We start from the raw sequence: 13,439 nt of genomic DNA, 5'->3' as shown, positions 1-13,439 counted from the left end.
ACGTCATCACGCTCTAGTTGCAGCAAACACCTAGTTACTTGTGCCTCTCCATGACCCAACTTTCCAGGCTGTGATAAGCCTTTCCTCCTGTCTCAGCAGGGTTTATTTTGCATGGTACCAGGAGTGTGGTAGCTGTTTGACAGAAGACAAATACGATTATACCAATTCTCAAGTTCATTGAAACAATAGTCCTGTGTTTCTGCTACCTGCTTTCATAATCCCAAATCTTTCACCAGCGGGGGCAAACACCTAGTAGTTGGGGTATTTGGTTTGTTTCTGCAGTGTAGCAGGGCAGAGGGAATGGGAAGAGAAATAGACTTGGGGATAATGTAGTGGTGGCTCATGTGAGCTCATGTGTGGTCTGTCCTTTGCGGAAGGACTTTGAAAACTCTCTTAACAAGTAGGTCTGCTATTTAGAGCTGATTTTTTTCATGTGAGCTGGATTCTCTGGCTCTTTTTCAAATGGAAGTGATGCAATACCAGGATCTTCTAGACCTGGAGCTTCACCTCGAGCTTTGGCCTTCTTTACCCCAAAGACACCAGAGGCACTAACACAAATTATATTTTTTTTTTTTTTTCTGCAGTCCCTCTGCAGGGATTGCAAAGAAGCCAGCTGGGCTCAACACTGTTCCAAAATACTGGAGGGGTGTGCAACACAATTGGTTATCAGATCAGGTCTGGCAGGCTTAAGAGGTTGTTAAAACTTAAAAACATTCTGAGCTTTCTGATGAAAGCTGCCAGTGAGCTTAAGGGAGATTAGCTGCTTTTTAATTAATATGGTGGTGGGAAGGCTAGACCACAACAGTGGCTCCATGGTTGCAGTCTTCTCCACATCCCAAATACCAATAGACAGGTTTTTCTCCCCAGTGATGAGAAAATACACTTTAAATATCCTGACTTTGTAACTAGCTGCCCAAAGGATTGAATCAATTACTTCATGTTTCACTAAATAGAAAAGTGCTGCAGCGTGTGAACAGGGTCTTTGAGGCTGAAAAGTGTTATTTTTTTTTTTTTGAGGTTTTGACAAAAACCTCAGCTCTTAAAAGGAGAAAATGGCTCTTATCAACCTGTGGTTTCTTAGTTGCGAGTCAGTGACTTCACTGCAAATAGCCTGGTCTGATCCTTGTACCTCTTCTTACCCTGTGATAATACATGCTATTCAAAAGGTGACAGCCTGATTTCCTTCCCCAGGCACTACGGAGAACTCCCACACTGGAGAAGACTTTTATCTAACCATGGAGGGAGATAACTATTGTGCCACTGACTTGTTTTCCCCTCTCGTCTGCCGCGGTAATTGGGAAGGCAAACTAGCAGTGGAGGCTGAATATTTCCTTCCATCTCTTCCTCATAATTCCTATCCTTCCTCCCCTCTCTCCCTCCTGTTGATGTTTTGATGTGCAAAACACTTTTCACTTCAGAAACTGCTGTGCTGGGTAGTGGAAAAGAAAACAAACCCCTAGTTATTAGTAGCTGTTACTATTTATTAAAGCTGTATTTTCTGCTACATCTTCCAGCATACCCTCCTCCACAGCAGGAAATGAGGGGATGCTGGGGAGACCAAAAGCAAGAGAAAAGAGCTTAATAATACAAACAACTGTGTTTATGGGAGTCTTGAGTCTTGGAGGTCCCGAACCTTGCAGACCACTTTGCCTAGGGCAGAAAATTACAGCTCGTTGGCTTATTCTCAGTTAATGGGAGACGAGGTTCTCGTCCTTGTGGGCTGGTGGTCACGTGCATCGGGTACGTTTAGATGCTGAGATGTAACGTGCCTCATTTTAGAAGTATCTAGTCTTGGTAAGCATTTTCCCTTTGAACGTTGTATGTTGAAACTGCTGAAACAACCTCTCTCTCCTAGACGCATTGATAGCATAGACAGGATCTGGGTAGCTTGGGGTTAAACACTGCTGAGCTTGCTGGACACCATAACCTGGTTAGGGGTGCTTTTTCAAGCTGTTTCTTTGAGCTGTTGCCTCCACTCTTAGCGTAGCACTATACAGTGTGGTTGTTGGTTTGTCTGTACCTTCGATGTTCGTCATCTCGTCCTCTACACCCTCCTCGTGTGGTTCCCAAAAGTTGGTTATTCTTTTTGTAGTGCTTGGAGTTGTGAGCGTCCCGCTCCCTGTCCAAAATTTGGCCCTTTCTTCTGTGTTGACATCCAACTTGAAGCATTTCCATCTCTACAGCAATCCCACAGACTCCAGTGTCCGTCTGAATTCCCTTTGGTGTCTTGTCCTGCAGTCGTTGTCTCGGATACCTGACCAGAGGAGAGCTGAACCGGGAGGTGCAGACAGCCCTGGGCTGGAAAGGAGCGTCTGTAGGGTGATGAACGCTGTCAAGTATGCACGTGTTTTAATACGCAAGTCAAGCATTGACTAGTCCTGTGCTGAGCCCTTGGTGGTTACAGGCATCGTTCCTGGACTCCGGTGATTCCCCATCCTGCCCTTTTCTTTGCGGCTAAACAGATGATCTTTGTTCAGCCTGGAGTGTTAATTTTCTTCCTTGGCGTAAATCACCTTTGATAATTTCTGGGTTGGTATGTAAGCCCCATGCTGTACAGAAATGAATGAGTGATATGAGGAATATCTACAAATGTAGTTATGTTGTATGTAATGTACATAAGGAGAGAATGTATTTTGTTCATTTTTTTCTTAATAAAAATGTATATGCTAGCAAGGGTGTTTGTTTAAGTTCTGGTTTATTTAAGGTCTGTTTGTTCTAACATTGCTTGTTTCTGAGAATGAAAAAATGTCTGTGAAAGTCTTGTAGTGGTGCAGAAATTGTGAAACCGGTGGTGTTTTACGTCTGGGCGGCAAGCGCTGTTCCTGCTGGAGGAGCCTGTCGTGTCCCTGAGGACAGCAGAGAAAATTTCCTGTTTCCTGAAATCACTGATGGGCTGGGTTGGTATCCCATAAATCCAACGTGTGCTTAGCAGTTGCAAAAACTTGTTGGGAAGGAACACAGTTAAAACCTGGCCTGATGCAAACCACTGACTTAAATTTAGTTTGATTCAAATACTCTTTTTTTTAATTTCTTTTTTTAATTTCCCTTGCTTAACTGGAAACTTAACCTGGAACAAAATGCTTTATTTTGGGCACTTGAACACAAATGGAGATGCTGGTGCTGACCCTGCCATTGCCCTTGCATGATGGCCCTCCTTCGTTAGGCTGCTCTGGCTTAGGGCCGTGAGGTTTGATTCCCTCCTCCACAGCCTGACCAAAGCGTGAGGAGGGCTTGCGGAATAGGAGCGAGGATGAAATACAGAAAAAAGGGTAAACTCCCTCTGCCTTCCTGCCAACATAACCCCAAAGCCACTAATAGTTCAGACAGGTACTCTGCCTGTAGTGGGATTGCCCTCACCCACATCAACTGAGCATCCCACATCAACTGAGCATCCCACCCCTCTGGAGTTTCTGCTTTTTTTTTTTTTAATTAAGAGAAGTTTTTCACTGCTGTCATACTTCCATCTGCATGGGAAAAATACATGGCTGGCTACCTCTGATGGTCTGGGGTGGTTTTACTCCCGCTTTTCCAGTAGTTTTACGTGTTCTTGCTAGCAGGGCCATGCAGAGCCCGTGCTGGGTTTCCAGACGAGCTCTACCCATAGCCAGTTGTAACATCGACATAACTGATAGCTGTGGCTCTGGAGCATGAGCCCTGCTCCCCCCCACCCCTGTTCACTCAGCCAAGAAACCAGTTTTTTACATAAGAATGTTTATTGACAGAAATACATGATGCTTTCAAAATATATCTGTAGGAAAATGCAAGAATAATCTCTACAATCCAGTTCCTCAGTAAATTCCAGTGTAAATCAGACTCCTGTCCCCGTGAGAGATGCTGCTATACAGTACATAAGAGCTCTAGTATATGTGCAAGGTTCAACGGATAGCCACCTTGGGAAATAGGTTCTCCTTCTGCAGTCCCTTATGGATTACGTCTTCTCCTGTATGTCTTCTGTAGGCAACAGTCACGGTATCAACCTCATCAGCTGGGTCATGGCACTGCGAGCGGGAGATAAATGGTCCTAAAATATTTACACATTCCTTGTGAATCCGAAAATAGAAAAGTCTCTTGCAAGGACAGCCGAGCTGCTCGGAAAACTCTCACTGAAGGTAAGAGCAATAATCTCTTTGTACAATGTGTTGGATGTTAAAGCTGTTTTGGGGGAGAGGAGTGTGGGGAAGGGAGGGGTGGGGAGGGAGGAAATGCCTGGGTAGATTTATTTTTTTAATTTATTTTTGGTCTAACAATTATGGCTACAGTCTACAAAGGGAAGGATTAAGGCCAAAGATACTCATCACTGCATTTCCTACCTGAACTTTTTTTTTTTTGCAAAAAGAATGTTTTCAACATAAAAAACATACTGTTTTTTTCCGTGGAAATAGTTCTTTAAATAGGGGAAGGAAAATCTACTATAAAATATTAGTGGTTTAAAAATATGGTGTCTGGAAAAATAAATAAATGTACAATTCCTATTCAAATATAAATCACTATAAGCACTTGCTGAGTAGTTAATATCTTCACTGGTCTCTGCTCAGAAAGATTTAAGGTTGCTTGATCTCAAGCCTTTGTAGGGTTCTCTTGGGAAGTCTTTGGACCTGATTCATTAAAGCACTTTGGCATCTCTTCGCTGGGAAGGGGGATCTCAGGCACATGCCAAAACCCGACTGCCTGGGGATGCTCTGCCAGGGGCATCCTTACGGCAACGCCAGCCCCGGCGGCCAAAGCCTCGCTGCTGCCTCGTGTTTTCGATGCGTTTATTTTCTGCAAAGGACAGAAACGTGAGATTGCTGACCCGCTTGCTCGTGTCTCGGGGCGACTGGGAGGCAAACACGCTCACGAAAGCAATTGCGAATGCCCAGACTGGTTCTTTGAGCCTTGCTGCAATGTTAAAGAGCTGAACTTGATGCTGCTGGAGCGGGGACAAAGCCGTGGTGCAGGGTTATCCGGGTGGGAGGCGTTTTCCTGCTTCATGTCGAATTTTGATCCCCTACCAGACTGGCCTTTTAGCTTTTTTTTTAATTTTTTCTTTTTTTTTTTAATTTTAACACCCCACCCCACCCCCCTCCAAAATTACTTTCCCGTAGTGCAGTGCACAGGTAAGTGAAGTGTGCTGAATACATTGCTAATGAATAGCAGGAATATTTACATACAAAAATATATAGGTTTGAACACTTCAAACTCGGCCTTTCGGTACAGGAGAGAAAAGAGAAGAGCCAGTCCCTTTGAGAAGATGTATCTTCTGCCAGCTTCTGTCCTGGGGCCGAGCAAACCGCCCCGACCGTCTCCTTGGTGAGTACTCCTGAGGACTGGCTCATCCTGGCTTTCTCTAAGCCTGCCATTGTTCGGCTCCGCTTTTCCCCTCATCCAGGGCAGCCATGGGAGCAGATCCCCATCATGCTGACTTGGTGGAGGAGCCCGAAGGAAATCACCCTGTTGTGCACTGGTGAATGCACGATTTATGGCAAGCAGGAGAGAGGAAGGGCTGTGCTCAGGCATCATTCTTCATCTGCAGCTCCTCTGGCTTGCAAAGGGCTTGGGACTATCACCATCCTCACGTGGCAGGAGATGCACTCGCCCAAGTGACCCTCTCGTCCTCTGCCCTGTGTGCTGCAGGATGGAGCCTCGCTCTGATCCCTGGCTCTGACGGGGCTCAGCTGCTTCACCAAAGCCAGAGCGAAGGTGTGAAACTCTCCCCATCCTTGTACAGCCATTTAGGAGCTGTGATGGGGAGTGGAAAATAAAAAATGGCCTCAGTCCAGCTACTTTCTGCTCCTGCATATTTTTTTTTTTTTTCCCACCTCTAACATTGATGGCAAAGGGAGACCTGGACAAGAGACTCAGTCCCAGCTTTGCTGAGCTGGAAGTTTCTTTGCAGGTCTCTGCTATTTTACCTGCTTTTGGAGAAAAGCTTGAGGATGTGGGCTGAGCTTATAAACCTTGTGGAGAGGAAACACCAAGGGCTGTACCGATGGAAAACCCTGAATACCACCAAGGTACCTGGCTCGTGCTTCTCTTGCTCTTTTCTCTGCTGCTGCTCACGCAGGAAGGCACGACCGCAAAAATCACAAACCATCATGGTGCGCGTAACCCGTGGTCTTGGGGGAGGATGGACATGGGCCACGAGATGCTGCTGCATAACTACTGGAAGGCAATCAACACTTCATTAGGGAAATGCAGCAGCAGAGCTGGTCTGTGCTCCTGTACCATGATACCCCCAGCCTTGTGCCTGGCCTTGGTCTCGTTAAACCCTTCCTAGGAGGGATGAACTCAAGGAATGACTCCTCCTCCTCTCCCTCCCCTTTTTGCATCAATACAAGAAGCTGTTGCACCTTTCCAGGTCTCCAAGTGGGTGCAGGATCTGTCCTGCAGCCCTTTGCGGCACAGCTGGTGGTGGTGCAGGACTGAGCATCACTTGGCACTGCTGCATCCCCCCGTCCAGCTGGGTCTGGATGTGTTCGTTTGCCTATGGCACAACGTGGGGCTCTTGTGCGTTTTAGCCAGCAGTTTATGGGGAGAGGATGGAAACTGGAATAAAAAGAACAGGCTGTTCCAGCTTTTTCTGCTTGATACCTGGGCATGTCACGTTGAGGAGGGCAGAATGACGGCTAAATCACATGGGCCAGAGGCTTTTTCTAGCTGTAACTGCCAGGTGCTGGTTTGCTGATGGGAGTTGTGCTCCCTCTCCCATCCTATTTACATTTATTTCCTTTTATTTTTAGAGTTGCTTGATAGCTGGAGGCTGCGGTTGGCCTGGTCGGACATGGGATAGGAGGTGACAAGCTTGGAGACACCAGCAGCTCTTCAGGAGCAAACCCACCCTGCTCGCTCATGGCTGGTCAGGTCTGGTGTTGTAGGTCCTGCTGAGCACCCGTGAGTGATGGAGGGTGCTCATCCGAATCCGGCCACCATGGTGGCTTGTGTGGACAACGCGCCCCGGAGCTGTCCTCTCGTGTCCCTTCTTTTTCCATCCTGCACCCCACATGGTGGCACGAGGGGCTGTGATTAGTTCATTAAGGGATTTTCTGGGGTTTGTTGGGAGTTCTTCCTTGTTTTAGAGTTGTGTGTGTGTAGGGATTATGGGAGGTTTTTTTAGGGGGTGGTAGTCGGTTTTTGCTGCTTTGAATTCTGTATCCTATAAATGCGTGTCCTCCTCTTCCTCCAGGTCCTCCTTCATGAGGGTGTCAAGAGGAACAATCCAGCTGTCCCCCAGCTCGCCATTGAGGTTCACCTTCTTCTCCTGCATTTCAGAGGAGGTCTCCATCACTTCCAGCGTGGGGTTATCATGGTAGCCGTTCTCCATTGTCTGCAGCTCCTCGGTCAGGCGCTGCTGCGAGGAAAGAAAACCCAGAAACCCCAGTGAAAAATAGCTTGGCCATGCTGTGCATGTCACCTCCCAGACAGCCGTGGGTGCTGCCCCGTATAGATGTATATAACTACATATAGAGACTTTCAGAGTCTGGGCTGGTTGAGGTTGGGGGCTGCAGTCAGCACCAGCGCAGCGCAGGGATAGCACGGAGCTGGCAAGAGAGAAACTCTGCTAATTGTGGCAGGGAGGAAAGAGCAGCCAGAGACACGCAGAAAACCTCCAGGAACAGCTGCCAGTTTCAGCCTGGCCACGAGGCCATGGCTTGATCCCAACTGAGCATCACTGCCATACCCCGACCCTGCATCCCAACTCCTGCGTCCCCAACTCAGCTCCATTCTTCCCCTCCCCTTTCTGCACCCCTGTCCCTTTTTAGCTGATTTATTGTTATTTTACCCTTCCACCCAGGGCAGCTCCCACCTTGCAGGTGCTGCCGGCCCATTTGCCCCTCCACAAGCATCATCTCAGACCCCTATTCTGGAGCTCGTGGTGGAAACCAGGCAGGGAAAGAACAGCCCCTCCTGCCCCTTTCCCTTTGGCCATGCGTGGTTTTGGCCGATTCATGGACAAATCAGGCACTGCATCACCCTGGGCCTTTGGTATGCTGTGCTCCAGGCTCCGACCCAGCCCTTCAGCCCCTGGCAGAACCCCATCCCAATTTTGCATTCACCACAGCAACTCCTTCATCCCCATCCCACCTCGGAGGGATTCACTGGGGAGCTGCAGTCCTTGGTCAGCCCTTTTTTGGGGAGTGCAGGGCTCTCGATAGGCACCTCTGTTAAAATCTGCCTGGATTTACAGCTTGGTTTATTACAGTGCTCCTAATAAATGTCGGGAGACAGGCGTGGGAGGGAATTCATGGAGAAGGAAAGGGATGGAGAAGTGAAACTGCAGGGCTTGGTGCTAGCAGGGGGGCTGCAAAGGCGCTGCTGGGGGTCCCCTGGCTCGCACGTTGTGGGGGGGGGATGCGGGCAGGGATGGCGGGATGCTCGAAAGCAGAAGAGGCACCTGGGCTCTCGCAGGGGCTGTTCCACCCTCCGGGGTTGCTGGTACAACCCCCAGATGAATAGATGGATGCTTGGGCAGCGCTTTCTCCGGTCGTGGCAAGGCACCCCCCTCCGCCGTGCAGCAAGGGGAAGGGGTCTTTAAAGCTGGGCTTTAGTAGGCTTTAGTCCTGTTAAAAGCTACTGAATCCTACCAAGCACCAGGTGTGAGAGCTGGGGGTGTTACGGATGCAGTGCCCACCCCTCCAATCCCTGTGTTGGAACTCACATTAAAGATCAGGGCCACATGTCCATCATCAAACCCGGGGAGATCAGGGTGGATGTGCTGGTTATTTCCAAGGTAAAACAACAGCAGGGTTTAAAAGGGAATGGGGTGGGGAGGGTTGGAGAAAAATAAAAATAAAAAAAACTTTCAAGTCATTTTTGGAAAAGAAGCAGGAGGAAAACAAAAGAAACCACCCAAAAACAAATCCAGAAAGGAGAAAAGTGTTTGATCTTATCAACTGCTTGCAAAAAGATCTTTTCCTGTGCTCTGAGCAAGAATCAAACTGAGGAAGTGGCATCCCTTGCTTTGGTTTTGCTACCTTACCCTGTGGCTGGTGGGTATTTACCTCTGGAGCATCCAGCCAGGGCTGGTACCGGTTCCTCTGCACCATGTTACTTGAGGGACACACATTCCCATCGCTAAAACTACCCTATTTCTACTTGTTTTCTAAACAGTACAGGGCAAGAGCATTCCACTGCTTCCTGTCCCTGCTGGGATGGATGTTTTACACCCTGACCAGGGAGATTTCAGCTGAGGGATGGCCCGGCTGTGAAACCCCCTAAACTACATGGGGACCACGGTGGGGGTCAAATATCTATTGAGGTCTTGCATCCTCCCAAAAAAATGAAACCTTGCAAAAACAAGCCTGATGCTGGCATTGGTTTGCTCTTCCCTGCCTCCTGTGTTCATCTCCATTAGATTGCAAAACACTTAAAGCAAAGGTTGCCTTATCCCTTGCCTTCACACAGCTCCTGGCACATGGGGCAGAGGTTGGGACCCCCTGGGAAGGATGAGCTGGTTTTGGGGGGGAAACGACTTGAAGTAAAATGCAGGAGTTTGCTTCTGCATCGGGAGGGTGGTTTACACTAATTGCATCATTTGGCCTCATTTTATTATTTTTTTTTTTTTCCCACCCTCTTTCTGTCTCTCTGCCAGAACTAAATCCTCAGCAAGAGCAGCAGGGGCTGATGCAAACCGCGGGTACGTGGCAGAGCTCTCCCCGCCGGTGCTGCAGGGCGTGGGAACGGCCAGTCCTTGTAGGTGTATGTGACACGAAAATCACCCAGAATTGCTTCCTGAGATAAAAATGATACTATTTTTTTTTCCGTGTCTGTTCTTCCTTAAATCTTGCTGTTGCTGCTCTGAAATTTGGCCCTGGCCCAGCTCCCCTAAAGGCTGAGCCGTGTGGCGTACAGCATCGATGTCCTCCTGCCATCCTCCCACCCTGCAAACAGCCGCCGGCTCCCCGCAGCCCCTGGGGCTTGAGAATTCTTGAGAATTTTTGGGGCGGGGAAGGATGGATGGGTTTGGAGAGGGGCTGTTGGGTTGAAAAAGCCTTTCTTGTCAAAGTTATGATCTGAGGATGCTGCTCATCCTCAGATGGGTGGCAGCAGGGATGGATGCTGCTCCTTGCCATACCCCACCGACACCGGCCCCTCATTTCCCTGTTTTTCGTCCTGGCTACCCCCCACCCCGACACCCCCAAAGGGCAGCTCCTGCCCCTCCAGAGCATCCACAGCACTTGGACACCCCTTGAGCAATACGCAAGGGTGGCGGCCTGCTGGGCGAGCCAGGATGTCTCCACCAGAAGAGATGACAACGATGATGCTTTTCATCTCCTGAAGATGCCTCTGGGACAAAAAGGTCCCAGGGTACCTGTCCCACCCGGCTCCTACCTTACCTGGTCCTTCTTTTGGGAGAAGCGCTGGTGGCAACAGCCGTAGATGGCTGCGATCAGCAGCAGGGAGCCAGCCAGAGTGACGATGGTGATGATCAGGGGTGTGCTGAACTCATCGTTGATTACCATCTCCCTCTCCATTTTGTCATAGGTGATGTTGGTGATGCCAAGCTGCGACAGAAAGGATGGGTCAGGCCCCAAAGAGGGCTTCCTGTGTCACCCACCTTGGGGGACATCCAAGCCTGCTTACCTTCTCTAACTTGTCCTTCTTCTCCTTCAGCTCCTCGAGGACTTTTTCAGGGTCTAAAGGGACTGGGGGAAAAAAAGAGGCTGCAATGAGTGCGGAGGGGGTGGTGTGGTGTGTGCAGGTTGTGCCACCACCTCCCGGTCAACGGGGGTGACCCCCTTTCTGGAAGAGGTGGGTGGAGATGTGTGGGCATGGAGCCAACCTTTGCAAATGCCTCCACAGCCAGGCAAGGAGCTGAGACCTCTTCTCCTGGCAGGGGGACAGCCCCAGAGACCCCCGTCCCCACCATCCCCACCATCCCCCAGCCCTGGGCTGTGCATACCCTGGTGGGGGCCTCCACTTTGGTGGGCAATTCGTGAGTGGGACCAGTGAGGAGCTGCACCCGGCTGCTCGAGGCCGTGCCGGAGCGGTGCAGGATCAGTCCCAGGGCTGGGCTGCCCTGCCTGTGGTCGGGTGCTGGAGGCTGGACCCCCCCCACACCCAGCCCCTGCCCTGATGACAAAGAGGAGGAGGATGGGGCTCAGCCCTTCCTCCCCCTGGCACCAAGGCAGCGTGATGCCTCCATCCTCCTGGTTCGTCGGTGCCCAAAGGTGGACTCCGACGTGGACAAAAACCTCCCTTCCGAGGTCCCTTGGGGAAGGATTTGAGCTGGGCACTGGGTTTTAACCATGTGGGAGGAATTCTTCCTCATGGAGACTGGTCCCTGTCTTGACTTATCATGGATGGGAGAGGGATCTGGTGCATTAACTGGGGAGCAAAGCTCGTTTCTGGGGTTGTTGTGCCTCTCCTAAGCCTCTGAGATGGGGCAGCCCAAGGAACGGAGCCCCTTGCTCAAGGTCTAACAGACCCCAAGGGCTCTGCCAAGCCTCAGGCTGCATCCCCACACCAGGGTCCCTGATGCCAATCCCATCCCGTCCCCCTTGGGGCAGGACGGTGGGATCATACTCACGGTGCACAACCGCCCACACGGCCCAGCGCTGGGAGCGGGGCTCATGGGAGGCCAGTGTCACTGTGCACGTTTCCCTGCTGGCGTTGAAAGCGTGCTGGCCCGTTGAGCAGAAGCTCTCGAAGAAGGAGATGTTGTCACTGGTGGTCTTCCACTCGGCCTGCGGTGACAGCAAGCGCTCAGTACTGTCCCCTCTCCCAGGGACCGCTGAGGAGCATCCCACCCCATCTCCAGGGATGCTGTGCCCATCCCCATCCTCCCCCATCCCTTTGCACCGCCCGGCTGCCGCCAGCCCTCCCAGGGAACAGGAAAAGTTTAAAAGTAGTTTCTTTACGAGAAGCTGAGCTCTTGGCTGCCGTTCCTCACCGGGGCCCTGCTCTGGTCTTATCTGAGCGCCGCAGCTTTTGGTGTTACAGGAATAGCAGGTCCCTGAGGGAAACAGGGCGGGGAGGCCAAGGGGCCGCGACGGGAGGACAGGACTGTGCAGCCCCCCCCTGTGTCCCCACAGGCATCCGTGGGCCTCCCACCACCTGCATTTCTACCCTCTGTCCCCACCAACACAGGTCTTCATCCTCCCTAGGGCTTCCCCACAGCTCTGTGGCTCAGCGGAAGCAAGAGAAAATGTTTTGCTTTCAGATAAACTGGAGCATCCCCGGAGGGAGTTAGTCCGGAGAGCGCTGGAGGGATGGAGCCCAAATCCCCCCTGAGATGCTCCTGAGGCTTTTTGCGTCTGCTCGATGCTTCGTAGCAGCTGGGAGCTCACTAAGGTAGAGACGATTGTCCTCCTGCCTGCAAAGGTCCGATATGTGAAGATGCTGTATATACAGCTCCTACGTGCACAGCTCGTGCATGCACAAGCACTGCGTGCACAAGTTGTGCACAGACAGGTGCTGCATGCACAAGTCCTTTGTGCACAGGTGCTACGTGCGCACGGTCTTGTCTGCGCAGCTCCTGCGTGCAAAAGTCCTCCGTGCGCGTTGAAACGAGGTGCTAGGCAGGAGGAGCCCTGGCTGGGAAAGACTCTGCTCCTGCCTGCTCCAGCACCCCAAACCTGCCCCCCCTGCTCTGCAACGCCATCCGGGCCGGGTCCCGCTTGCACCGACAGCATCCCGTTTGCTCCACCGCAAGGATGGGAGCTGCCTGGCTGAGGAAGGCACCTAATCTCACCCCATCTTATCTAAATATTTGGGAAGTGGCGGTGGAGACAGGATGCGCTTTCCGGGGCGGAAGACTGGTCCTGGGCACAGCACGAGGATGAGCTCAGCACCGTGAGGCCCTGGCTGTCCCTGGGAACCGCCGCTGGCCCTCGCCTGTCCTTTCGCTTTGCATGGGGAGAAACTTCTCCCGGGCCCCTCTGTTAAGTCCGCACTATCCCAGCTGCATCCCTGGGAAAAGAGCTGGATGGGAAACCTGCCCTGTGCCAGCACAGCCCACAGGCAGCAAGACGAGACCTCGGCAAGGCAGCACCCCCAAAAAGCTTGTCTCCAGCAGGACAGGGAGGAGAGGGTTACGGCTTGGTTCAGGCGGTGTTTTTATCATCTTTGGACGCTGGGTTGTGCTCCTAAGCTTTAAATGTCCTGCAGTTCATCAGTCCCTGCCTGTGCAGTGTTTTCTGCTTGGCAGAGGCATGAAAAGCCTCTCTGCTGCCTCCCTTCATGCTCCTTCCCCAAGTTTTACAACAGCTCTGCCTTCCCCCAGCCCTTAATAACCCAATTCTCCTCCTACCACCCCATGGGGGGAAAAAAAAAAGACCTTTAAAATGCTTTTTTTTTTTTTTTTTTTGGGTGGGAAGGGAAATCAGATGCGAGGCTGAAGCCCAGCTGAGCACTGAACTGCTTTGCTGCTGGATGGTGAGCAGTGCCTGAACGCCTTTGGAGCCTGAACTGGAAGGATTTACCCTTTCCAGGGTTGGAGAGGGGCACGGTAAGGGCCACTG

The 13,439-nt window shown here is 51.1% G+C and overlaps 1 protein-coding gene across 4 annotated transcripts in view; it reads right to left on the bottom strand.

Annotated features, from left to right (window-relative positions):
* Window positions 1–6,707: 6,707 nt before the first annotated feature.
* The window catches only part of PODXL (podocalyxin like), a 42,667-nt gene continuing 35,935 nt past the window's right edge, over window positions 6,708–13,439 (bottom strand). Inside the window, exons 5-9 of one of the 4 annotated variants that reach the window (XM_075757640.1) lie at window positions 11,507–11,663; window positions 10,561–10,622; window positions 10,314–10,481; window positions 8,636–8,692; window positions 6,708–7,327 (exon numbers count right to left, since the gene is read on the bottom strand). In XM_075757640.1, coding sequence (XP_075613755.1) covers window positions 7,133–7,327; window positions 8,636–8,692; window positions 10,314–10,481; window positions 10,561–10,622; window positions 11,507–11,663 — 639 coding nt within the window. In that variant the 3' untranslated portion in view covers window positions 6,708–7,132. The remainder of the gene's footprint in view (window positions 7,328–8,635; window positions 8,693–10,313; window positions 10,482–10,560; window positions 10,623–11,506; window positions 11,664–13,439) is intronic. The other 3 variants (XM_075757725.1, XM_075757805.1, XM_075757895.1) reach the window with 3 other exon arrangements.

This window comes from Balearica regulorum, chromosome 1 (genome assembly GCF_011004875.1).
Source record: "Balearica regulorum gibbericeps isolate bBalReg1 chromosome 1, bBalReg1.pri, whole genome shotgun sequence".
Taxonomy (NCBI): domain Eukaryota; kingdom Metazoa; phylum Chordata; class Aves; order Gruiformes; family Gruidae; genus Balearica; species Balearica regulorum.
The sequence above is the reverse complement of the archived record's forward strand: the minus strand, read 5'-3'. Positions and strand labels throughout refer to the sequence as shown.